The sequence below is a fragment of the Sceloporus occidentalis genome, unplaced genomic scaffold (assembly GCF_023333645.1).
Source record: "Sceloporus occidentalis isolate IW3139 unplaced genomic scaffold, rSceOcc1.0.p SCAF_8, whole genome shotgun sequence".
Classification (NCBI taxonomy): domain Eukaryota; kingdom Metazoa; phylum Chordata; class Lepidosauria; order Squamata; family Phrynosomatidae; genus Sceloporus; species Sceloporus occidentalis.
Window position 1 is genome coordinate 2,607,505 of NW_028316988.1, and position 25,994 is coordinate 2,633,498.

Genomic DNA, 25,994 nt, shown 5'->3' on the forward strand with positions numbered 1-25,994 from the left:
AAGGCAAGGCGGCTCCAGAGTCTCTCTCTCTCTCTGGCACTCAGGCGCAGGCAGCCGAACGCCGAGAGGGTCGATCGCTAAGCGGGGCTCCTTCTTCTCTCATTCATCTGCTCCATTCAATTGGGTTTTCATCCATTCAGCACTTCCATCCTCTTTTACATGTCTTCAGATGCACTGGGGTTTTTTTAAATGCTGTAAGCCGCCCTGAGTCCCAGGGATATTAAGAAATATTATTATTATTCATTACTGCAGGAACAAATGCACACATAAATACACACACAGATGTGTAAACATGTTTTATGTGTGTGTGTGTATATATAAACACATCCATACACAAACACATTATACACAGACATATAAACACACACATCCACACACATATATAAATACACACACACACACACACACAAACTGGATGGCCCTTGTGGTCTCTTCCAACTCTGCAATTCTATAAACATACACAGACACATTATATACACACACACATCCACAGGCATAATAGCAAACTGGACAGACCCCAACTGGACACCCCTCTGGTCACTTCTCTCCAGGACGAAGAAGGAGTCATTGCTGGGCACCCTTTGCACTAATGCTTTCAGCTGTCATTTTGTCATGCCCTGCATTTTCTTTTTCCCTGGACTGTCCTACATTTTGCGGTGCCCTGTCCTCCTTGGAGTGTCCAGTGGGGTTCTGCCCTGGGCCCAGTTTGCTATTCGACATCTTTATCAATGGCTTGGATGACAGAATTGGGGACATGCTGATCAAATTTGCAGATGTCCCCAAACTAGGAGGGGCAGCTGAGACCCCAGAGGAGAGGATCAGAATCCAAAATGACCTGAGTGACACCTGGCCAGGTAGGACTACATTTCCCAGGATGCACAGGACAAGGAGAAAGGCAGGAGTGGAGGAGAGCTTGGAAGGGACTCAGGACTTCATTTCCCAGGGTGCATCAGGGGAGCAGACTCTGCCCTGATTGGCTGCCTGCAGAGAAAGAAGGCTGAGTGGCTTCTTCTTCTTCCCCTGGCAGCCAGCCTCTTTGCTCAGAGCAGCAGCAGAGGCAAGCAAAGAAGCATGGCAAGTCGTGGCCCTGGGCTTTCCCTGTTGAAGCAATGCCTGCTCAAGAGGAATGGCTGCCAGGAGCAGCATGGGGTGGCAGCCTCCTGCCTCCAGGAGCTCAGGAGCAAAGGTGAGAGGGATCACTTGGCAAACTGAGGCAGGAAGCCCCAGGTCAAGCTTCCTTCTGGCTGGGGCTGGGTGCCTTCAGGCTGTCTCCAGCTTATGGCAAAGGTGAGCCTATCTATCATGGGGTTGCCTTGGAAGCATTCCTTCAGGGGTTTGTCACTGGGGCTGAGAGAGTGTGACTTGCCTCTCTGCAATACAGGTGTCAACCATGGGGGAGTCATACTAAAGGAAATGGCAGTATTTGCCCATTGGGAAACCGTGCTTGCCCATAGAGAATCACTGGAGAATATTTGCCTGTAGGGAAACATAGAGGAACACTTGCCCATAGGGATACATTGGGAAACATTGGAGAGGTTTCCTATGTTTCCCTATGGCAACATGATTCTCTATAGGCAAACAATCCCCAATGGTTCCCTATGGCCAAGTGTTCCCCAATGGTTCCCTATGGCCAAGTGTTCCCCAATGGTTCCCTATGGCCAAGTGTTCCCCAATGGTTCCCTATGGCCAAGTGTTCCCCAATGGTTCCCTATGGCCAAGTGTTCCCCAATGGTTCCCTATGGCCAAGTGTTCCCCAATGGTTCCCTATGGCCAAGTGTTCCCCAATGGTTCCCTATGGCCAAGTGTTCCCCAATGGTTCCCTATGGCCAAGTGTTCCCCAATGGTTCCCTATGGCCAAGTGTTCCCCAATGGTTCCCTATGGCCAAGTGTTCCCCAATGGTTCCCTATGGCCAAGTGTTCCCCAATGTTTCCCTATGGCCAAGTGTTCCCCAATGCTTCCCTATGGCCATGTATCCCCCAATGCTTCCCTATGGCCATGTATCCCCCAATGTTTCCCTATGGCCAAGTATTCCCCAATGTTTCCCTATGGCCAAGTATTCCCCAATGGTTCCCTATGGGCAAATATTCCCCAATGGTTCCCTATGGCCAAGTGTTCCCCAATGGTTCCCTATGGCCAAGTGTTCCCCAATGGTTCCCTATGGCCAAGTGTTCCCCAATGTTTCCCTATGGCCAAGTGTTCCCCAATGGTTCCCTATGGCCAAGTATCCCCCAATGCTTCCCTATGGCCATGTATCCCCCAATGTTTCCCTATGGCCAAGTATTCCCCAATGGTTCCCTATGGGCAAATATTCCCCAATGGTTCCCTATGGGCAAATATTCCCCAATGGTTCCCTATGGCCAAGTATTCCATATGTTTCCCCATTTGCAAGTATCCCCCAATGTTTCCCTATGGCCAAGTATCCCCCAATGTTTCCCTATGGCCAAGTATTCCCCAATGTTTCCCTATGGCCAAGTATTCCCCAATTGTTCCCTATGGGCAAATATTCCCCAATGTTTCCCTACGGCCAAGTATCCCCCAATGTTTCCCTACGGCCAAGTATCCCCCAATGTTTCCCTACGGCCAAGTATTCCCCAATGCTTCCCTATGGCCAAGTATTCCCTAATATTTCCCTATGGACAAGTATTCCCCAATTGTTCCCTATGGGCAAATATTCCCCAATGTTTCCCTACGGCCAAGTATCCCCCAATGTTTCCCTACAGCCAAGTATTCCCCAATGCTTCCCTATGGCCAAGTATTCCCTAATGTTTCCCTATGGCCAAGTATTCCCCAATTGTTCCCTATGGGCAAATATTCCCCAATGTTTCCCTACGGCCAAGTATCCCCCAATGTTTCCCTACGGCCAAGTATTCCCCAATGTTTCCCTACGGCCAAGTATTCCCCAATGCTTCCCTATGGCCAAGTATTCCCCAATGGTTCCCTATGGCCAAGTATTCCCCAATGTTTCCCTACGGCCAAGTATTCCCCAATGGTTCCCTATGGCCAAATATTCCCCAATGGTTCCCTATGGCCAAATATTCCCCAATGGTTCCCTATGGCCAAGTATTCCCCAATGTTTCCCTACGGCCAAGTATTCCCCAATGTTTCCCTACGGCCAAGTATTCCCCAATGTTTCCCTACGGCCAAGTATCCCCCAATGTTTCCCTATGGCCAAGTATCCCCCAATGCTTCCCTATGGCCAAGTATTCCCTAATGTTTCCCTATGGGCAAGTGGAATCTTATCAAAAAACTAAGCAAAGATGGCCTACCTGTGTATCTTTTGCTTAAGAGGTGTTGGCGAAACTCTTGCTAATGCTCAATTGCATTAAGGAGTTGCAGGCTCTGCTGGTGGAGAAGAAAGCCCTGGTTAAACCTGTCTTACTTGCGGCTCCCAATTTTGCACCCTTGGCCTAAATCCACCATAAGAACAGTACAGGGAGGCATCCTTAACTTGGTTTTGGTACCTCTTGTGCTGCATTTATTTCCAGGGACCACAAATTACACAGCTGGATGGCATGGGCATTTATTTTAACGGCACAAGACCTTGTTACGGGAAAGGTGCTTTTGACCATGGGCAAAGAAGCTTGCCAAAGTCCCTACACTCCACCCAAAATTTTACCCACATTAGTCATGTGCAACACCTCGCTTGAAAGGAGAAGTAGAGAGAACAGGCTCTTCATGTGCCTGGACTCATCTGTTGTTTCCCTGTGGCGAGCAGCTAGATGAAAACCTGCCTTTAGGCTAATATGGTTTGGCAGAAGGATACCTCCAATGCCTTTCACCAAAAATGAGCTAGTGTGGCATAATAGACCTGGCATAATCCTATGCATGCCTGCTGAAAGGAAAGTGTCATTCATCTTCCTTCCTTCCAGGTGTGTTTAGCAGCAGTGGGCAAAGTGTACTCCTCTTGATGTTGTTGGACTGCAGGTCCCAGCTTCCCTCACCTTTAGCTATGCTTGACAGGGATGATGGGAGTTCTGCTTCACCAACTCCTGGTGCACAGGAATGCAATTGTAGCCAGTGTTGTGAACAGCGTAAGGCCGCTCCCTATATTCTTAATCCCCTCCTCAAGGTATTTGGTTGCCTCCTTTTCTTTTAAGCTTTTGAGTGAACTGTCAACTTACGTTTTTTATTTTGCTGAGCTTTTAGTTTGCTTTCAAACCTGTTACCTGCGGACAATGACTCCATGGCTTTCTTTTGTTCTTGCTTCCATTGCAAGCCAATATGTTAGGCCCTAAAAAGCAGAAATACAAATGGCCTTAGCAATAAAATGAACTTGATACAGAAGTGTCACCTGTGTTCATCCAAGACTGCCACTGAGATTTCCCCTTTTCCACAGCTTGCGAACTGCTAGCAATTGACAAGGCCTCTGAACCTATCACTTTGGTTTTGGCTGAGGATGGCACCATCGTGGACGATGAGGATTATTTCTTGTGTCTACCACCAAACACAAAGTTTGTGGCACTGGCGAAGGATGAGAAGTGGTCTTGCAGCAGTATAGGTAAGGAGACATCTGATAGGTAGGGAAAGGGTGGGCAACTGGGGTCTTAGGGGTGCCAGGGGCTGTCAGGCCCTACTTTTGGGGCCCTGTGAGTTATTCCTGACTTACATAACTCACAGAAAGCCCCTCCAAGGCATGAAAACATGTAAAGGTACTACTGCTCCACTCCAGAACTTATAGCCAGCGGCAGTGAAATGGGGTGTCCCAATTAATGGACGAGAAACTCTGTTGCAGGAGTGATTGTGGTCATACATCTATTTGTTGTTATTGTTTTAGTAAGGTGCTCTTGGCCTTTTCCTCTTTTCAGACGGAGGTACGGCTTGGCTAGAGGGAGAGGTCGCTGAGGTAGATGGAGTGGATGGTGGTGAGGAAAAATGGAAGCGCCTGGCCAAACAACTAAAAGATGACCTCTCCACCATTATCTTGATGTCCGAGGAAGATCTCCAGGTATGGAAAGGCCCATGCTGAGAACAAATGGCATCTGCCTCTCTCTGCTAAAGACTCAGCTATTATCAGGGATTGGACATGGCACCTTCTGCACATAATGCAGGCAGCCTGTGACTATGCTGCACATCCTCTGTCTTCCTTTGACAAATATTGGGTAAAGAGAAATTAAGGCAGAGGTGGGCAAATGCCGCACAAGTTGCACTTTGCCTGCATATGGCTCCCATGTTTTCTGAAAGTCAAGATGTGAATTAAATCAATAGATAAGCCAGGATCAAGATGGAGCCATTTTCATTATGACTTTAGGATGCTGGGAAAGGTTTATGAGCCCCTCACCTTAGCAGTGACAGGTTACGCCTTGCTTTAATCCAGGTGCTCATCGATGTCCCATGCTCAGACCTAGCCCAGGAACTTTCCGACACACAAGCCAAAGTTCAAACGCTCCAGGACACACTGCAGCAAGTGCTAGACAGGCGGGAAGAGGAGCGGCAGTCGCGGCAGCTTCTGGAACTCTACCTGCAGGCAGTGAAAAATGAGGACCACATTGTACCCAAGGCAGAAGGTAAGGAGCTCAATGGTTGGAGCCTAGCAGGATGGGTTTGCATGTGATAAGGCGAGTAAATACAGCTTTATAACAAGTATTTATTTTCCTTAGAAAAGTTAACAGGCTTAGTTTAAAAACTCCTTTTGGATGTACATCTTATCTCCGATAGATTTCATAATCTCCAAACCCAATTTCAGAACTCAGTATCATCTTGAGGGCAGTGCCAGTGTTGATCTGCCTGCTAGGTTACACTGTCGTTTGCTTTGGAAATCCAGAGGTCTACAAGGGGAACTCTGAGGGTAGCTACTGACTGACATGCATGAGACAAACAACCTTCCATCCCCTACAAAATTGGGTAGACTATGAAATGCAACATAAGATGTACCTCCAAAGGTTTTGCTGTTATGGGCCTACAAATTGCATCTGACTTAGGGCAACCCTATCATAGGATTAACTTGGCAAGATTTTATCATTTTTTGTGGGTTTTTCGGGCTAAGTTTATTCCTGATTCTTCCAGAACATGGCCACATAGTCTGAAAAACCCACAAAAAACTATGGATGCCGGCCATGAAAGCCTTCAACTTCTGCCTTCCAGTGGATTACCATGGATGAGCAGATATTTTAACCCTGGTCTCCCAGAGTCCCGATCCAACCCTCACACCACTACACCACACTGGCTCAATACATAATCTAGATTCATGTCATCATTAGTAAGGTGCATTGTAGTACCTACATCTCATAAGGTAATATTCCTCCCAGAAGGTATATTTTGTCTTGCGAGGGACCTTGCAGATATTTTTTCAGTGTCTTTAAGCACTCAGCCATATACAGACTGATGATGGTGGGAAGAATGTGAAGATTTTCAGTTACTGGGGTTCCTTTTCTTAAAACACTCCTCTTGTATAACCAGAAACGGCAATGGAAACGGCCACGGATGGAGCTGATGCAGTGGATACTGGGGGCAGCAGTGAAAACGTTGCAAACATGGTTCCACTCCACAGCCGCATCTTAACAACACTCAGAGAAAAGGCTTCTCCAGAACTCAGCCTGGCCAGCCAAGACTTAGAGGTGGGTCTCCAAATTCCTTCCACTTAACATGTTTGGGCCAAGCGGCTCTTCCATTAGGTAAAATGAAGCAGCTGCCTCAGGCGGTAGAGTCTGAGTCTTGAAGAGGCAACAGACTTGCTGCATCCTCATAGTGACATATGGATGAGTAAATTGTGCTACAAATGTGGAGTGAATGATTTGACATTGAGCAACTACATATTCAGCTGTTAAGAGCTGCACATCTGGTACTCTTGCACATGCAGATGCACAAAGGGTACATTCTGCAATACCAATGGATGTGTACTGAACCATGGCACCTTGTTCTGAATGCCCTGTTCCTCTATGTGTTGTCATTGTGCAATGAGGTCCTTACATAAACATATGTCATGCAATGTTATTCTATATTGGAGCTGCAGACCCCAGGAGAAAAGGTTGTCAGTTGCATCTGGCTATGGGGTATAGCCAGAGCCTTCTCCAATCCCACCCTTCTCTCCAACAGCCATAGAATGGTTATTCAGGGGAGCTGAATAACCGGTCTTTAATGCTTTTTAAAATTCAGACAGTATGTTCAACTGTCAAATTTCTTCCGGCAGGCTGTTTCACAGTTCAAGGGCAGCTGAAGAAAAGGTCCTCTGGGTAACACTTGCCAACCTAGTCCTGGCTGACCAGAGTAAATATCCCTTAAAGAACCTGAATGTATGGAGTAGATTATATGAGAGAGGATCCTATAGGTAACCTTGGCCTGTTACAGACTGCCAAAATAAAGCTGCTTCGGGTCGCACCAAAGCCACACTCCATTCCTAAGCACTGGAGTGCAGCTTTGGTGCAGCTTCTGGATTCTTAGGATGCATGCATTATTTAAACAGCATACCTCCAAAGAGACCCGAAGCAGCTTTATTTTGGCAGTCTGTAACAGGCCCTAGGTTTTAAGAGGGATGAGATAGATTCATAGAAGATAAGGCTATCAGTTGCTGCCAGTCATGATGGCTATTGCATTTGGGCCTTAAGGCAGGATGCCTCTCAACGCACTTGCTGGAAAACAGAAGTGGAAGGTAGCTGTTGCATTCAGGTCTTGCTTGGACCTTCCCAGGGACAGCTGGTGGGAGAAGAGGATTCTGGGCTACAGAAGTCTTTGGCCTGAGCCAGCAAGGCTCTTCTGAAGAGTTTTCAGATGATTAAATCTTAAGACAAGGGTAGTGGTTCTCAGATTATGGTCTGCAAAGGTGGTCCATGGGGGACTGCATTGATTGTTCCATAATCTGAAGGATGGGGATGGGTTTAAATGGATGAACAAAGTGCAGAGAGAGTGAGACAATAGGAAAAAGGTTTTGATGGTGGAGCCCTTGCCTTTGTTTCCTGAAAGCAATCAGGGATGTTAAACGTCGGAAGGAAACTGTATCATGGCAATGCTTATTGATAGCAACAGCTCCTGGGCAGGGCATTGTGATTCCCGTAGGCTGTGTTAAAAATGCTTTAAAACATATAGTCTGCAAAAGCTTTCAACAGTGGTGATGCAATGGTCTGCATGAAGGAAAAGGTTGCGAGTCGCTGAACTAGTATGGCATTAAATCCCAATAGTGGTGCCTTTTCAGTACCACCGCACAAAGAGTGATGGGTTTTTATTTTGTTCTCTGTTGCAGCTGGTTTATAAAGAAGACCCAGAAGCCTTAGCTCAGGCCCTGAGCTGGGATAAACCAAAGATCCTGGCCTTGCAAGAGGCCTGCGAGCGGGAGCTTTCGAAGCGTCTGCAACAAGTGGAGAACTTGCATACCTTGAGGAGTATCTCAAAGGGCAAGAAGAAGTTGCTGTGGGGGGAATGGCTGAATCCCAAACGCAAGAAATAAGGGACCAGGGCAAGGGACATGGGCTTGGGGGGGGGGGTTGTGTGTGATACTGTGCCTTCAGTGAGTAATGACTGAGCATTTAAGGACAGAATTTAAGAGTTTGACATCTTTTGCAGCAACTCAAATAGCTGAAAGGTGTTAAATATTTCCACGGAGCACTACAGTGTGCCAGCTTTCAAACAAGAAAGGGGGAAAGGGATTTTTTGGCTTCAAAAGTATTAGGACCAGTTGGAATAACGTTGCGGGATCAGATATATAATGAAGTATAAAGAGGAGAAATGCTCTTTGTAACAAGGCAGTCTTCTTGGTACTCTTGGCTGGAACTGTTAAGTCCATGCTGAGTTTATCATTGCCATTTGTTTTGGCATTTGCCTGATTGCCAAGTGGTTTGGGGGGTCCATTTTTTTTGGTCTGATCTCTTCTTGCCTTATCTTGTTTTTCTATATTACCTATAATATAATGTATAATATTTATTGCCATGCATTTCATTTGCTGCCTAGATGCAATCACATGTCTGGTATTTCGGCGCCACTTGTGCAAAGTGTCCCCAAATGCTAACTCTGTTTTTCTTGCCTTCAGGAAGGGAGCACCCTTCCTTTTGTTGTTGTTGTCCAGGGCCACAATTTCTCAGGGATAGTCAGCGACCTACAGTCCAGAAACCAGCAAGACATTTTCTTTTCCCAGTACCATTTCGTTCTCTCTTTCTCTCTCCATCCAGTGGCTACCAAGGAATGACCAAGTCAAACTTGCAAGGTCTGAAATTTTGCAGCAAGCATTTGAAAGTAGTGCCTTTGACCTGGACATATGGTTGTTTTATGGCAAGGAGTGCAATTTTGTGTTTAATCCTGCATGTCAGGAGCACACCACCCACGTCGCATAGTGATTTAAAGGTGCATGTAGAATCAGGTGGCTGTTACCACTCTTACTAACACACTATTGATTAGGATTGTACAAAGCAAACGCTGCAACCTTGCATTTGGAAGATATTAAAACTTTTGTATCATTGGATAATTTTTGCACGGCTCACTAATCTTTTTATGCCTCTAGCATGTTTTAAAACAGGAGTAGGCAAGTTCTGTAGGTTGTATCGGTTTTAGAAATACGGAAAAGGACGAAAAATGAAAAGCCAAGGTGTAGAGCCCGGTGTTTGTAGTGCAAAACCACCACAAATCCATTGCAGGGCAGTTGCAGAAACCGCCTGGGGGACATATGAAGCTTGTGGGTTGCATTTTGCCCAGCCCTTCCTTCAGAGCATTTCAGAATTTAGCCATAAGAGGACATGACCAAATGGGTAGCTATATAGTAAGGAGGTGATGGAGTAACAGCTGCAGGTTTCTCCTTGTATCCAATTCAGACACATGTATGATTTCACAAACCTCCCAACAACCATTTGAGCCAAGAGGAATGCTCCAGGGGGGCTGAAATTAAACATTACGAAGGAAGGAAGTGCTCGAAGCCACTTTTCACATAGTCTTTAAATAGGCAGAATGCAGCACAAAGGTCACGTATGCAGAATAATGTGTTTATTTCAGTGTGCGGAAAGGCTGTCGTACCAGAAGACAACCTCAGCACTGTCAAATAGCAAAGGAGGACAAGCTGGGACAGCAGTCTTTAGCTGAACAGAAAGAGGCTGTGAGGAACAGCTGAACCCTTCCCAATTCTATGTCTACTGAGGTATGGATTTTGCTCCTTTTAGAGATTGACAATCTGTTCAATACCAGGCAGAGAACACTTGAACTTACCTATAAAAAGCATTTCAGAAGAGGTTTCCATGCTCTTAAGGTAAACGGACAATAGACAGCCATGCCAGGAAGAGATCTCTGTTACTACTGTCTTGCCAATACTGCCAGGTAGCATTTAGAGTTTTTTCCACATAGAAACCAAGGCTGGGCTCTCATGCACATTTGCGGGGAATAAAACCATCAGGGCTTGGGTCGAAGTAAAAGCATTAACTTTGATACCCGGCTGCTCTGTCTTAACCACTTCGTTTGGGAGTCTGTGTACTTTCTAAATGATTTGGGGATTTAATTTCATAAGTATAAAATGGGGCACTTGTGTTTCAGTGAAGCCAGAGTTGTGGATATGTTGAAGTTGTGTGGTAGCCCAACAAATGCAATGCATGGATAAGGATCTGGAAATACCTTTGTAACCATACAGGCAAAGACTGCCCAGATTTCAGAAGCCAAAGAGTGGAGCTTGACGGTCCTTTCCCTAATAGCAGAACGATACACACAGAGAGACAAAATGACCCAAGTTGTGTGCCCACCCCAATCTAGAAAGATGTGACCAGTGAAGTCTGTTGGCTCCCAAGAGAGGGGATGATGGATCCAATCTGGGTTCTAGTTTGAACTTTAAAGATGCTACCAAAGATCACAGGCTATTTCAAGCACAGGGTCCTTTAATCCAGCCCTTCAGAGTCTGGATTAAGACCCAAAACATGTTCACTGCCCCACGGATGGGGGAGCCACTAGTTGCCACTGAATGCGGACACCCTCCTTTGCCCTTTGAGTGCATCTCTGCAAAGAAGTCACTTGGAGTATATAGATTTGGCTCTGTTTATGCACAGGTCTACTATTAGGAAAAAGGAAAGTGAAATCTAATCACAGCACAGTGCTTACTCCCAAAGGATGACAGTCGCCGATATTGTTCTCATCTTGAGTCCACTGATGTGGTGGCCACCCCAGAAGTGGTTTCTGTTAGCAGGAGGAGAATGTCTTCCAGAAGAAGTTCTTACATGGGACCTTTTCCCGAGCTGCATGCTGGAACAAGGAGGCTCGCTCTTCCCGAGGGCTGCGTACAACCTTCTCCTGTCTCGATTGGGGTGCCACATTCGATGCCAGCCCTGAGAGAAAAGCAAGCAGCTCCTTCCTTTTTAAGTCTGCCATCCCCTGAAGATGCTTGCAGATGGAAAGACAGTGGATTAGGCATAACAAAATGGTGAAAACAACAGAACTACAGAATGGATCACTTTAACAGACAATAAAACTGTATAGACATAAAAAGACAATTCAATTCACTTTCTTGGGAGGAGGAAAATAAATTTGTGGGTACAATAGCATTTCGATCCTTCACTTGTTGCAAAGCCATTCATCTGTTATAAAGCCAGAATAAATGGGAGTGAAGGAGAGATGCTAGTACTGATTTATTGCGCAAAAGCCTACGCTTTTAGAACTGTTTCATGGTTGAAGGAGACACTGGATAACTGGAAGATATACATCTGCCACTGACAAATACTGTCAGTGGCTTTACAACAGATGAATGGCTTTACAACAAGTGCTACTGATGTACTATTGTAGCTATCAATATGTAAATATCGCTGGTTTTGAAGGGAAAACTTGGCTGAAACATGTTGAACTGCACTACTTTTTTGTGGTTTAGGACCCTGTTATTTCTGCCTCTGGTAACAAAGGTTCTGTTACATATCTGTTTCACTGAGGTATACCTGTAACTGAGGTGCTATTTACTCCATAACCTTCTTAACCTGAATAAAACTGCAAAGAACGCTGTATTATACTGTGTGTGAGAAAGAGAGAGTAAAAGGATTGCTTGGTGCATTTAAGAACAATCCCACTCTTCTTCTCCATTTAGTTCAAAAGCTCTCATTAAAAATAACGACAAAGGCAAGGCGACCAGCTAATAAACCATCAGCCTGCCATGCTGCGGCTCATCCTATAATTGGGAAGAAAAATATCTTTTTAATGGTGAATTTTATGTACTGGTTCTTGGATCTTTTTCAAGAGAGAGTCTAGTAAATCAGGCGCTCAAGAGTTGAAAACTCTTAAAACGGCTCTTTAATGACCGTTTTGAAAATCCATAACAGCATTCAATTATATTGATAGATGAGAAGCTTTGATTTTTTCTTTTTTAAGGTGATACATATACAATGGAGCTCCAAGGACAAGTCCTTCAATAATGATTCAGGGCTAGATCTTAGTGGGCTTCGTTCTTTCCTGTAAGAGATGTATAACCTAAATTATGTTAACTCAAAGACAAGTCTATAATTTGTCATAGGGAGCATCTGCACTGCAGAATTAATACAGTTTGACACCACTTTAACTGTCATGGCTCAATGCTATGGAATTCTGAGGTTTGTAGTTTTGAGCTCTGATGCCACACCAAACTATAAATCCCAGAATTCCATAGGATGGAGCCATAGTAGTTAAAGCAGGTCAAACTGCATTAATTCTGCAGTGTGGCATCGACATTAGTCTTACTCATTTACTTGTTTAGAAGCAATTGCAGCTGAGACTCTTGTCAGATCAAGTACCAAAGCTGCAATTCTACTTCCAACACTTACATACTTGGAAATATGACCAACTAATACCAATAGGGCTTAATTCCAAGTAAATATGAATAAAATGGGATTTCATGCCACCTCTGCATAACTTTGAACTATACGGTGACTGGGGAACTTCCAGTAGTAAGTTAATAAGTTTTTTAAGCTGATACATACATAATGGAGGTCCAAGGACAAGTTCTTCAATAATGATTCAGAGCTAGGTCTTAATAGGCTACGTTCTTATAAGAATGACAGAAACAAGTACAATCATTTGGATATCCCATTTCTTTCCTCCTTTCTTTTAAAAAGCCTCTTCCTTCTTTACTCTCCTTGTTCCACCTGTTCTGCATAGTAAACCATGGGGGCAAAGATCTCTCTGGATTCAACTTTGCACCATGCCAAGTACATAAATGAAAAACAAGTTGTCTAGGGGCACTTTAAAGCCAATTAATTTACTCTCAAGTGGGCAGAATTCACATTATAATGAACTGCTTAGTCTTTAAGGGGACTCTTTATCATGTTTGCTGCAGTAGACTAACACAGCTACCCATTTGGAAAATATATATGGAAAGCGCAACAAATTCCAACATGCATATTTGCAAAGGAAACTTTTGGACACACTCAAGGATGCATGACATTAAACTCCTATGCACACTTACCTGGGAGAATGCTCCATTGAAAACAGTGGGATCTATCTGGGTATAAACAGGCATAGGACTGTGCTGTTAATTAAAACAGAAAGGACATTTTTAATAGCCTTTTAAAAACTGCCCATGATATTAATGCATCAGAACCAAAATGCAGTCATCTTTTTAAAAGCCCTCTAAAGCATGCCATTATTCCACACCTCAGAGATAAAAGTTTATTCCCCTTCCCCTGATAGTTGTGGTCCTACACAACCAGTTTTCTGGGATTAAGCCCCCTCCAAGCCTGTGGGACTTGACTTCCAACTAGACATGTACAGGATCCTCTGTAAAGCTTTGACTGCTGTACATACTCATGTATAACAGTCATGTTATTCTGTAGAACCAATACATAGAGATCTTGTATCACCTTTGAGACTAACCGAAAGAAATGGGCAGCATGAGCTTTCGTAGACTTCAGTCTACTTCCTCAGATGCATTTGGTGGAGATGCATCAGAGGAAGCAAACCACCAAATGCATCTGAGGAAGTGGACTGAAGTCTACGGAAGCTCATGCTGCCAATTTCTTTCTTTCAGTTAGTCTCAAGGATGCCACAAGCTCTGAGCATATACAGTAATTAGAGAATAAAATAAATAGTGAACTCACCTTGTTGTGTTTCCACGCAAGTCCGTCTGGGATCGGAAGCGCAGCAGCTGCCACGGCCCCCATGAGCCAGGAGAACGAGATGAGCACCAGCAGGAAGAGAGCGCATGGAGGATGCGCAAGGAACGCCATCTGGTTCGACTCTGCCACATGCTACACCTGCTTGCAAATTATATTTTGTACTTTTTTTTTAGGAGAGGGGGAGGGGGACATACATTTTCCAACAATATGCTGTTTTTAAACAACTAAAGGAGCCCCCCCGTCCTGTCGCCAACACCCAACTCCCCCTTTCCAAACCTAAGCAATGACGCACAAACCAGGAGGCAATCAAGTCTCCCAATTGTGCATCTACTGCCGCCTTAACCCTTAATGAGAGCCTCTGGGTGCTGATGCCATTAGAGTACATTTATGGCTAATTTAAGTCAAATGCGGAGTTTCGTGTGCGCCGGCAAAAACAAAGCCTCCCAAAAAAAGCCTCATTTCCTCACCATTATCCCTCGTAATGATTATAGTCTGCTTTGAGTACAAAATAGGGTGATTTGTGCAAGGAATGATTCATGATGGTGGGTTTAGCGGAGGGGTGCCGAGAACATCGACAGGATTTGCAGCAGCCGCCGCTGCCGCCGCCGCAAAACACACTCATAACTAACAGAATTTTTACTGTTACGAACACATTTTCGACGTCAACAGGGATAAGTTTGGCATTTTTTTAATCATCATTCTCAAACTTCATTAAACAGTTAAACTATCCAAAGGGCAATTCAATTGCAACCATTCCAGCTACTGAGAGAAAAAAGGATAATAGAGGTGGATCGCCTAATTAGGAGCAAAAGTGGTTTTTGGAAGGGAGCTAGGACAAACTATTGAACAACAGAATGAAAATGACGCTTATAGAAAATATGACTGACAAATATATGTGGAACTAAACAATGTCACAACTTACACCTAATAAGGAAACATACACAATAGATAACTATTTTTTTCCAATTAAGATTGGATTGGTGCGGAAATTATGTTTGAGGGGGGGAAACTATCATTACCTGAATCATCCCTATTAACTGTATCCTTGGAGTTTTCTAAATCATCACTAGAATCCCCATATGAGAGAAAACTAGAAATTTCCTGAAAGCATACTCTTCTTTTGAAGGTAGACTTACTAAGCCAATCCCAACTGGAAGAAAATGGCTACACTTTATGTATGCTTCCTTCTTGGGTTTCCTTATTCTATGATGACATAAAGTCTGGACAAATTTTTAATAATTGTGTTTAATAAGTGGCAACCAAAATTCTTACAGAGTTAGCTTTTGAGTCTCTGTATGTCTTTCTTTACTAAATGTTGAAAGCATCTTTTGTAAGGAAACCCGACTGATATTCGAATCGTGCTTTGCTTACTTAATGAAAACAACAAAGAGTTCCAAAGTAAGGCAGCAAACAGATATCCTGTGGTTGCACCACATCCTCCTCATTGCTCCATTATGAAAATGAGAACTAGGTCTTGATATTGCCAAAGGGAGAGACAGATATTAGGCCATGTTGGAATCCTCGCTCTCAGCCGCCGCAGGTTCTGCCGGTTCATCGGAGCTTCGCTCTTTCTTAGTTTTCTTTTTCTTTTTCTCTTTTTGTTCCAGATTATTCAAAGCAAGTTCTTCACTCTTCTGGGTGATGTACCTCAGCTAGACACAGAGACAGATAGTTTTTATCAGACATCTATGAGCAGAGAATTACCCAGGCAGCCACACAGATAGAGACTTTCTAATGTCATATATGGGTTAAGTCTCCCTTATCTGTTATTCAGAAATCCACAATGTGCCAAAAACCAAAACTGAGAGCCTTGCTTTCTAATTGTTCAGTGTACACAAACTTCAGCAACAGACCAACACACAGATTAACATGTAAATCACTTCCTCTCAACTAAGGGTCACACAGTGTTTGTGTGTACACACACATACATACAGTGGGACCTTGTTATCCGCTGGGGTTTGGTTCCAGGATCCCTCATGGATAACAAAATCCATGGATACTCAAGTCCCATTAAATATAATGATATAGTGGTTATCTGATGAGGTTTGGTTCCAGAATCCCCCATGGATAACAAAATCTGTGGATGCTCAAATCCCATTAGATATAATGGCAAAGCAAAACATGACCATACAGCCTGAAAAACCCACAAAAAACTATGGATGCTGGCCATGAAAGCCTTCGATTTCGCATTCAGGTTTATTAACAATGCCATCCTATGCAGCAGGGTTGAGAAAGGTATGGCTCTCCAGATGTTGATGAACAGTAAGTCCTATCAGCCCTAGCCAGCATAGCCACAAGAGTTGGGACCCAACATCTGGAGGGCTATATTTTCCTCTAACTTGCTACACAGCCTAACTTAGGGGTAAGTCTTCACAGATTTGATTTTTGATTTAACATGTTTAGTGTTCCCCCCATAAGCCCTCAATGTCTTTTGCTTCTTCCGATCAAGCGTTGCATGTTAGCAAGCCGATTATTGATCCTTCGTAGCAGGTTCCAGCGTGGGCTGCAGGCCTTTTGCACAAACAGTATTCTTCTCCCACGGCTCCCCAATTAAAACCTGGCTAATAGCAGCCAAGTATAAACAAGGGGCCATTAACTACCACAGCTGTGTAGATAAGTACAAATGCCTCACTCTCCCTGAAAAAATGTTCCGCGTTCAATTAAGCTGAAGTGCAGCTGTTAGTTCTAGGGCATACAACCCAGCTGTGCAGCCCCAGCCCTTCCAAAACAGACAGCTATCTCACAAGGAGAAGGAGAAACATGCCCCAATGAAGCTAAAATTAGCAGAAACATGCATCATTTGAAGTTCTGTGTTTTACAACGGAACAGCTGTGTATCCTAGAGAACTGCCCAGAGCCAAATAGGACTTATATATCAATGATAACAAATAATGTCTTGTTAGGTCTTGAGAGTTAAATGTTATAGGTTTGTGGTCGACCTGCAAAGTAGCTCTGATAGACTAAGAAGATGGTGCTATCACCAATGTTGCGGTCACCGTCCTGATCTTACGTTTATCTGAACTCTCCTTCGTGAAGACACACTTTAATATTATGAATTTCATGGTAATTTAGCACCAGCATTTACAACAGTGTGTTGGGGAGCGCATGGCTGCATGTATGTGACATAGAGATCACCAAAAGGACTACACTTCTCCCTCCATATTTGCTAGGGTTAGGGGCACAAGACCTCCATGAATGTGGGAAAACCTCAAATAACAGAAACACCATGTTTTTACCTGAGAGGACACCTCTCTAGGAATCTCTAGGTCCTCCAGGGCAACTCTATGGTCAATGTCCAACAGACACTGACCATAGAACTGCGCAGGAGGAGCTACAAAGGCCTAGTAGAATGTCCTCTCTAGGAATCTCTAGGTCCTCCAGGGCAACTCTATGGTCAACGTCCAACAGACACTGACCATAGAACTGCAATGGAGGAGCTACCAAGGCCTAGTAGAATGTCCTCTCTAGGAATCTCTAGGTCCTCCAGCACAACTCTGTGGTCAACGTCCGACAGACACCGACCATAGAACTGCAATGGAGGAGCTACAAAGGTCTAGTAGAATGTCCTCTCTAGGAATCTCTAGGTCCTCCAGCACAACTCTGTGGCCAACGTCCGACAGACACCGACCATAGAACTGCAATGGAGGAGCTACAAAGGTCTAGTAGAATGTCCTCTCTAGGAATCTCTAGGTTCTCCAGGGCAACTCTGTGGTCAACGTCCGACAGACACTGACCATAGAACTGCAATGGAGGAGCTACAAAGGCCTAGTAGAATGTCCTCTCTAGGAATCTCTAGGTTCTCCAGGGCAACTCTGTGGTCAACGTCCGACAGACACTGACCATAAAACTGCACTGGAGGAGCTACAAAGGCCTAGTAGAGTATTCTTTCTAGGTAGAAACCATCTTTGAGCAAGCTCCAGCGGTCTGAAAGTCAATCAGGTATGCTAAATGGCCGCACCCAAAACAAGTGAGAAATCCCAAATGTGCCCCAAGGGTACAAGGAGACATTTGGTTATTACGCTTCTCAGCACATGTTTGCAGCTATTCTCTCGCAGCTAGAGCTACTGCTGCTGGCTGAACCAACCTAGCATAGGCATTATGATAGTCCAGAGATGAACCACAAAGGTCTAGAAGGGAAGGAACAGAAAAATGAAACAAACAAATAAAAAGGTTTTCACAGCTGATATTTGGATAAGGAACCATGATGAATTTCAAGGAAGAACGTTTCTCCATCCAAAACAGAGATTAATTAGCTTACAAAGTATTTTAGGAAGTAACTGTGAGGCTAATTGCAAATAAAAGAATGACTTGAATCCTATTGACTAGTCCCAGCTAGAATAAGACCTATTGAATGAATGAGATTCTCCTGAGTTGACTCACGATTCAACAACTGATTCAGTGGATCTACTCTAGTTGAGGAGAGGAAGCATGGTATAGTGGTTTGAGTGTTGGACTATGACTCTGGTGACCAGGGTCTGAGTCCCCACTCAGCCATAGAAACCCAATGGGTGACTTTGGGTAAATCAAATCAAAGGCAACCCCCTCTGAACAAATCTTGCCAAGAAAATCCCATGATAGGTTTGCTTTAGGGTCACCATAAGCCAGAAATGGCTTGAAGGTACACGACAACAACTTAGGTTGGGGCAAATCGATCGGATTCTGACCAATATGACTCCCACAAAAGCCTAAGAAAGAAGCCAAGGTTTGTATCTCACCAACGAATTGCTCCTTCTAGCCAGAAGCTTCACATCTTCCATATTAATTGTGGTCCGTTTTGCATGCCTACGTGAAGGAGAAACAGGAAAGTAATCAAAACACAAGGCCATTTTGCTACAACTAGAAGAAAAGTCCCTTAAGTATTATTATTAAAGACTGTGATTCGACTGCAAAGCTACGGACAAAAGAGCCAAAGTGGTTTGGGGCTGCATTTCAACAGTTGTTGAACATATTCTTAGAGACCGTGCTACATTTTAGTTGATGGAGAGTTCCTGCATGGCAGAGGGTTGAACTGGATGGCCCTTGGGGTCTCTTCCAACTCTATGATTCTATACAGCACTTTAAGCCATTATCAAGTGCTTGCCACATTATGAACCAATTGCTATGGCCTGTTTTTATGATTCTATACATCGCAAGAAAACACTAGATTATATCAACTTCCTCTTTTACTAGCTTTCTACATTTGTTGCGTATGTAACTAAACATACTGAAGAAATGCTACCCTGCTTTGAAGTTTACGGATGGACAAGGGAGCGGATCAAAGGAGTGTTCGTTCTGCTTTAGTTGTACGCAAAGCATACAAGGAGTACACTGCTACAGCAGCTCCTTTCAAAGCCTTTCAAACAAGTAATTACAATGAAACAAATGAGGCTGAGTACCGCAGCAAACCCTGCAAGCAGAATCCGGTGAACAAAGCTGTGTCTGATAATGCTCCTTCTCGCCTAAAAGCACCAGGTGCTTTCTGAGTCATTCACGTCCCACTTGATTCATAGATTAACATGGTGACCCTTTATGCAAAGCCACTGATTGAGAAGTGTAATTTGCAACAAGTGGATGGCTCTCCAGTGATCCCAAGGGAAGGAACATACTAAGGGTCTGGCAGCTGTTACTGGACTGAAGGGGAGAAAAGGCCTGAAAGCATGAGCAGCAAGAAAGTGAGATACTTAACTTGGTAGTCTCCACTCATAGGGCCTTAAACCAAGAGAACCAACAAGCCCTGTTGCGTCAGAAGGTGGAAAAGGAGTGTGAGAAGAGCAGGAAAAGCTAATAAAACAGGAGGAATGCCAAAGGAAAAGGTGTGAGTGGTGGAGCATTAATATCCTTGGCTATGTCACTGGCAAGTCTGAACATGGCCAGAGGGTTAAGAGAGCATTTCAACACCTCCAAAGGATATACCAATGACATCAATGGAGTCTATGCCATGCTTTGCCACAGAGAAGAGCTATTTCGGAAGGGATGCTGAGCCAGCAAACTGAGGCGAAGCAAGGCTCTAGTCAGTTAGTGAACTCACCCATTTCAAAAGCACAAGGAACAGCATTAATTTAATGCAGCACATGTATGCCTGTGTGCATGATGTGGCCACTGAGCATTAAGTCACAATAATCTAAAACATAACCCAAAATTAAGCAAATACAAAACATACAGAGTAAGTAACAATACTCTTTACAATCGCTTTGATCGTTCCAGAAGAGCAGTATATAAATAAACTATATTATTATTATTATTATTAAAGCATAATAAACACAGTATAATTAAACAGAGGGGGAAACCCAGACATTACATATGGGTCTAAATAATATTAATACTAATAATAATTTAGTAATTTTCGTTGTTTTACAAACCTTAGTAAAAGAGAACCTTTCCATCAATGTATGCTAAATGTTTATTAGCATTTGCTAATAAACAAATTAAGCAGCAAGGTCTTCCAGTGTATTTATTTAAGAAGTAAGTAATGCGTATTTGCTCAGTTTTTGTTGCACTTTTATTAGCACCTGCTAATAAATAAATTAAGTGCCAATCAGAAGATCGTGCTGGGAATTTATATAAGAGGAGTATAAATATGTCCTCTCTATAAATTGTAAGAGGTAAAATACATGTGATGGAGTCTACTAGAACATCATGGACAAATACAGTTTTTGCAAAGATTCCCCAGGAGACAACCATCCAACACAGACGAAGGGATAATGCTGAGATGAGCTCTGGAAAAGATTGTACAGTATGTAAGGATAGGCAGGCTTTCAAGACAATTTGCACCCCTATTAGTATTACATGGCAGGCCTAGATAGACTGAGGAACAGTTAGTACAAAGCAGCAGAGGCACATAGCCTGACTCAGGTGTTGCACAAACAGGTTTTACACAGCCTCTTAAAGCTCAGCACCAAAGAGTACATGCCTCTAATGAGAGACCAGCCTCAGGCTGTAAGTCTGCTGCAAAAAGAGATGAAAGCATGTATTCCAGGGCCAGAGAGAAGAATTTAAACTGGAACACTCCACAGTAGTTGTGGCGACACCTTGGCTTGGCATCTAAATATAGGGCTAAGAGGCTGCTAAAACCCTTTTGAGAAGAAAAGTACACTTGTCCCTCCATATTCACTAGTGTTAGGGGCACAAGACCCCTGTGAATATGGAAAGACCGCAAATAACAAAAACACCTTCTTTTTACCTGAGAGGATGCCTCTCTAGGAATCTCTGGGTCCTCCAGAGCAACTCTGTGGTCAACATATGACAGACATTGAGCATAGAATTAGAGCATTAGAGGAACTACAAATGCCTAGTGGAGTCTTCTCTCTAGGAATCTCTAGGTCTTTCAGTGCAACTTTTAGTTCAAGATGACCAAAGAGTTGCACTGGAGGACCTAGATATTCCTAGAGAGAACATATTAATCAAATCCCTGAAGCCTGACAGTTTAGGAGTGAGCAACTGAAAAGGAAAGGATGACGGTCACAAGGAAGACTAGACTAGAGCATGTCTGGAAGATCATGGAGTTGGAAGAGACTCCAAGAAGGGCCCTGATCCAGTCCAACCCCTTTATTCTGCCATGCAGGAACTCACAATCAAAGAACCCCTGACAGATGGCCATCCAGCCTCTGTTTAAGTGACCAAAGATTTGAAGCCCCTCTCCCTAGATTTTCCCATGAGCCACAGATGCTTCACAACTGGAAGGAAACAAACCCAGACCAGCGACTGAGAGATACAGTTAGCAGAAGCCTCCGAAAGATGAGTGGCAAAAAGTTTCCAGCCCCTAGAAGTTCAACTGATTGGTAAAATAACAAAGTCCCAGTCATATTGAATTGCCGCCAGCTCTAAGTGGCAAGTTGGAGGGGCCCTGCCATCGTGTGAAAAGACAACACACAACAGGCTCTTCTGAAAGGCTGCAAATAAACCACCTACTCCCCTGCGCTTCAAGGCATTCCATTTGCAACTAACAAGCTGCTCAGAGACTGAAGCCTTCTGACTGTTGTGTGTTGTGGTTTAGGCATACACCTGCATGCAATTATACTAGGCATAACACAGTCCCTCACAAGGCTGCTTAGGGGAGACAGGACTCAACACAAAGGCCTGATTATCCCCGAGGAAATTTGCTTTTTGTCTGTGTCGTGTAGATACAATTTTGTGCTTTGTAGTGGCTTCCGGAGCAATTCGGAGAGTTAAATAGGAAGAAAAGCCTGCCAAAGGATCCAGGGTTCGTGAGAGCTATTCACATTTAGGGAACATTCAACTAGTTTTTTTCCGCCAAGCTGCAGAAGACTAGGAAGGTGAAGCTGAGCGATGAAGTAGGAAACCTTACGTTTGAATCAATAACTTGCATTCAGGCTAGAAAATAATGCCACGCTCAGGCGGCAAATACTCAACCAACGCTCCGTTCTAAAATGTCCGTTCACCACCTTTCAGGAAAAGCAGGGACAGAGGCAGAGCGCTTCCATCTGCCTAGGCTTCCTGCTAGACAAAGATACCCGGCGGCATCTGCTTTTAAGGATGACATATTCCCATAGTACTTACTTGGCAAACATTTCGAGGTCTTTGGCAAAACTTCCTGAAAAAAGAAAAGAGAAAGGTCTCTCAGACTTCTCCCCCAAAACTCTGGATCGATCAATGGCTATTGCTAACATAACAAGAGAACTTTTAGGTGAGGAAAAAAGCTTTACGGTGTGTAACGTTGTCTGTTTTCTCCTACTATGTTTGCAAGCAAGCAAACCCCGAGTTCAACACAACCTCCCCTAAGTAAAGAGTTGAGCTGCAGCCATAGAGAGGCATCCAATGGCCTAAGAAAAAGAGCTTTAAAGCAACCATTAATATAGTTTTCTGTACCAGTGGTAAGGCTTGGAATGTGTGTTGAAGAGCTTCCTCAGACCTTATCCTGTGTACTCTACCTTTACTCCCTCTAGTGTAGTGATTTGAAAAAACCGAGTCATTAAGTCATTTCTACACATGGCTAATTTTAAAGAAGCACTGATTAATTCCTACAGACAAATAAAGGCCTGTTACAGACTGCCAAAATAAAGCTGCTTTGGGTCTCTTTGGAGGTATGCTGTTTAAATGATGCATGCATCCTAAGAATCCGGAAGCTGCACCAAAGCTACACTCCAGTGCTTAGGAATGGAGTGTGGCTTTGGTGCGACCTCTGGACTCTTAGGACCCATGCATCATTTAAATAGCATACCTCCAAAGAGACCCGAAGCAGCTTTATTTTGGCAGCCTGTAACAGGCCATAAATGTGCATAAAATGTGACACCGTCCGTACCACACTGCTTGAAGGTGATCTCCGTAATGGCTGCCACGGCTTGTTTGCTGAACTGGGTTCCTGTGTCTTGGCCAACCTCTTTGCAGAGACCAGCCACAGTGTAATGGAAAGCGGCCCTCAACCTCTGGGAAGACAGAAAGGAAAAGAACGTTACACAATGCCCTTTGTATATATACATATATATATATGCACCTTAATTCTCCTATGCCCTACACAAAGCTTGTGAGACATGTTCCACGGTGTGCAGTGTGTGTAGCGCGCAAAGCAAATGCTCTTCAAAGGGGGATAAAAAGTGACTTGTGTTATACAGAGAGCCATTGAGGAGGGATCACGCAGTTTGACACTTTGTTGTCAAACAAGGAATGCTGGGACTTGTAGTTTTTAACAAAGCCTTTAGCCTTCCCTGGCAAAGAGATGCTGGTGCCTCACCAAACTATGAATCTTGGGACTCAGTCGGATGGAGGCATGGCTTCTAGAGTTTAGTGATGTTTTGGGCTTCAGGTCGCAGTTGACAGTTCATTATCAATTAGCATTATTGTTATTCAAAACCTCTCTTAACAGGACTACATGAACCATCATCCTCTGGTGGGGGATTCTGGGAACTAAAGTCCAAAACACCTGAAAGACCAAAGTTTGGGAACCGCTGAAAATGATGCATCCATGGCGATGCAAAGGGAGATTTCAAAAGACACAGAGAAGGAGACATACATACCAAGCCTTGGCTAAGGAAAGCAAAGGGGGGAAGGCACTCTGCCCATGCTCAGAGGGCAAAGGTAGAAGAGTAGCTATGAAGCCTGTTCACGTCATCTCGTTAAGGGCTTTTTTGAACAGATAATAATAGTAATAATAATAATAATAATAAAGCAGGCACATGTATCCCTCTGTTCTGTTGGCTATGGAAAACCCAATCTGCAGAACCCGGAGGAGAAAGGCACTCTGCCCATGCTCAGATGGTTTGTGTAGTCCTGTTAAGAGAGATTTTGAATAATAACAATGATAACGATAATAAAAACAGGCACAGATCCCCTTCCTTTGTGTTGGAGAGGGAAAACCATGCAGAAGCTGGAGGGAAAAGGCACTCTGCCCATGCTCAGAGGGAAAGGCCCATACAGTCCTGTTAAGAGAGATTAATAGTAATAGTAACAACAATAACAGTAGCAGCAGACACAGCTCTCCTTCCCTTGTGCTGGCTGTGGAAATGCCACTCTTCACAAAGGCACTCTGCCCATGCTCAGAGGGAAAGGCCCATACAGTCCTGTTCAGAGAGGTTTTGAGTGAAGATAACAGTATCAAAAACGCCTATTAAACACAGACATGGCTGAGGAGAACGGACTCCGTGCCTGAGCCAAGGACTTCTGGAAAGGCACTCTGTCCATGCTCAGAGGAGGGGCAGCAGAAGCCTAACTGCGTTCCTTTCGAGGGGGCTCGCCCTCTCCCAGCCCCGCAAGGACACCTGGGCGACGTCGGGGTCCCCATCCTCCTCTTCCTCCTCCTTCCTCCTCCTCCGCTCCACGGAGGCCGCCTTCTTGGCCTTTTCCATCCTGAGGGAAATCAAACAAAGCGGAGCCCGAAATTCCCGCCTTTTATTCCTATCCTGAAAGGAGGGGCGCTGCAGCGCAGGCCGAGGGAGAGGGAGGCGCCAAGACTGGCCACGCCTCCTGCCGGACACACGCCCCGCCCACCGCCCCGCCCCTTCTCCTCCTCGCAAGGGTCCTCCTGCGCAGGCGCGAAAGTGCCGCCATCCTCTGTCAGGCGCTGGGGCGGGGCTGGGCGGGACGAGGGCGCCGGCGGCAGCTCCCCATTGGCTGGCTGCGCGCGGGGGACGACGGGAGGCAGACAGTGGCCCCAAACACACTCCAGGAACGGTCCTGCCTTGGCCCAGGGCTAGGGAATCCTGGGAACTGTAGTCCTGCCTTGGCCCAGGGCTAGGGAATCCTGGGAACTGTAGTCCTGCCTTGGCCCAGGGCTAGGGAATCCTGGGAACTGTAGTCCATTGTGGCCCCAGAGCGCTCTCTTGACAGAGAGGAAGGCTCACCGGATAACATACATACATATGGCAGACATAGAAGAGGTTCTGGGTCCCAGTTTTGGGAAAGAGACAGGATATAGGTGTATAGAAAGCATGTATATATCCATATATATATCCATATATCCTGTCCCTTCCCCAAAACGGACTCAGAGCCTCTTGCGAGATTAAAAAAGCAACAACGGTTCAATTAAAAACATGGAAACGCACTTCATTAAGACAGAATTAAAACAGATTACATGCCAAATGCTGTCATATGGGCTGCACCCAGACTGGAGGAATAACCCAGTTTGGCACCGCTTTAACTCTTGTTTCTGGCTCAAGGCTATGGCATTCTGGGAGTTGGAGGCCCCACACCATACTCCAGCTCCCAGAATGCCATAGCCTTGAGCTGGGATGCTGAAAAGCGGTGCCAAACCAGGTTATTTCTCCAGTGTGGATGCAGCCTTGCTATGCTTTGTTATATATAGTCTACATACATTCAGATTTGAGGTAGGGAATGGGGCTTGCTGTTGCCTTCACCTGAGGCTGAGCGAGTGGCACTCAGCCAAGGCCTCCCAGAGGGTTTTGCACAGCCGAGAAGAGCAGGATTCGAACCCTGGTCTCCTGTTCGAATCCAGCTTTCAAACTGCCAGACCCCAAACCGGGTTTGGGGAGGTCCCTGGAGGGGGCAGGGGAGGGACAGGGTCCGGTGCCTCTGCCATTGTGTGTAGGAGGGGGGTCTACAGCTCCAGAGGCTTGTGGGGTGATAATGCTGTGCCTTGAC

General features: G+C 44.8%; 3 protein-coding genes and 1 long non-coding RNA gene across 4 annotated transcripts; 1 reads left to right on the forward strand and 3 right to left on the reverse strand.

The window, feature by feature from the left end:
- Positions 1-91: 91 nt before the first annotated feature.
- LOC149307656 (uncharacterized) lies at positions 92-4,167 on the reverse strand. Its single transcript, XR_016282068.1, has 3 exons — positions 4,123-4,167; positions 3,268-3,340; positions 92-204 (listed from the first exon to the last, which is right to left on the reverse strand). It is a non-coding gene; the product is annotated as an uncharacterized LOC149307656 (long non-coding RNA).
- On the forward strand, positions 1,072-9,902 carry LOC149307657 (DNA fragmentation factor subunit alpha-like). The gene is made up of 6 exons (XM_089534174.1): positions 1,072-1,186; positions 4,338-4,499; positions 4,807-4,946; positions 5,316-5,505; positions 6,398-6,555; positions 8,175-9,902. The coding sequence occupies exons 1-6, from the start codon at positions 1,072-1,074 to the stop codon at positions 8,376-8,378; spliced, it is 969 nt and encodes a 322-aa protein (XP_089390300.1). The 3' UTR covers positions 8,379-9,902.
- Positions 9,887-14,529, reverse strand: LOC149307658 (cortistatin-like). Its single transcript, XM_089534175.1, has 3 exons — positions 13,948-14,529; positions 13,317-13,379; positions 9,887-11,275 (listed from the first exon to the last, which is right to left on the reverse strand). The coding sequence occupies exons 1-3, from the start codon at positions 14,074-14,076 to the stop codon at positions 11,075-11,077; spliced, it is 393 nt and encodes a 130-aa protein (XP_089390301.1). The 5' UTR covers positions 14,077-14,529; the 3' UTR covers positions 9,887-11,074.
- A 105-nt stretch (positions 14,530-14,634) lies between these two features.
- LOC149307659 (centromere protein S-like) lies at positions 14,635-24,817 on the reverse strand. The gene is made up of 5 exons (XM_089536906.1): positions 24,656-24,817; positions 23,203-23,326; positions 22,461-22,494; positions 18,680-18,746; positions 14,635-15,617 (listed from the first exon to the last, which is right to left on the reverse strand). Exons 1-5 carry the CDS (start codon positions 24,740-24,742, stop codon positions 15,468-15,470), a joined length of 462 nt encoding a protein of 153 aa, XP_089393032.1. The 5' UTR covers positions 24,743-24,817; the 3' UTR covers positions 14,635-15,467.
- Between the last annotated feature and the right edge of the window lie 1,177 nt (positions 24,818-25,994).

Bases quoted from the DNA above. Each gene is read 5' to 3' on its own strand.
- LOC149307657 (XM_089534174.1), top strand. From the start codon at position 1,072: ATGGCAAGTCGTGGCCCTGGGCTTTCCCTGTTGAAGCAATGCCTGCTC. The intron at 4,500-4,806 runs GTAAGGAGACAT...TCCTCTTTTCAG, and splicing joins GTGGTCTTGCAGCAGTATAG to ACGGAGGTACGGCTTGGCTA. The intron at 5,506-6,397 runs GTAAGGAGCTCA...TTGTATAACCAG, and splicing joins CATTGTACCCAAGGCAGAAG to AAACGGCAATGGAAACGGCC.
- LOC149307658 (XM_089534175.1), bottom strand. From the start codon at position 14,076: ATGGCGTTCCTTGCGCATCCTCCATGCGCTCTCTTCCTGCTGGTGCTC. The intron at 13,380-13,947 runs GTGAGTTCACTA...TTTAATTAACAG, and splicing joins TTGCGTGGAAACACAACAAG to CACAGTCCTATGCCTGTTTA. The intron at 11,276-13,316 runs GTAAGTGTGCAT...TCCATCTGCAAG, and splicing joins TCAATGGAGCATTCTCCCAG to CATCTTCAGGGGATGGCAGA.
- LOC149307659 (XM_089536906.1), bottom strand. From the start codon at position 24,742: ATGGAAAAGGCCAAGAAGGCGGCCTCCGTGGAGCGGAGGAGGAGGAAG. The intron at 18,747-22,460 runs GTAAGTACTATG...TCCTTCACGTAG, and splicing joins GACCTCGAAATGTTTGCCAA to GCATGCAAAACGGACCACAA. The intron at 15,618-18,679 runs GTGAGATACAAA...CTCTGTGTCTAG, and splicing joins CTAGAAGGAGCAATTCGTTG to CTGAGGTACATCACCCAGAA.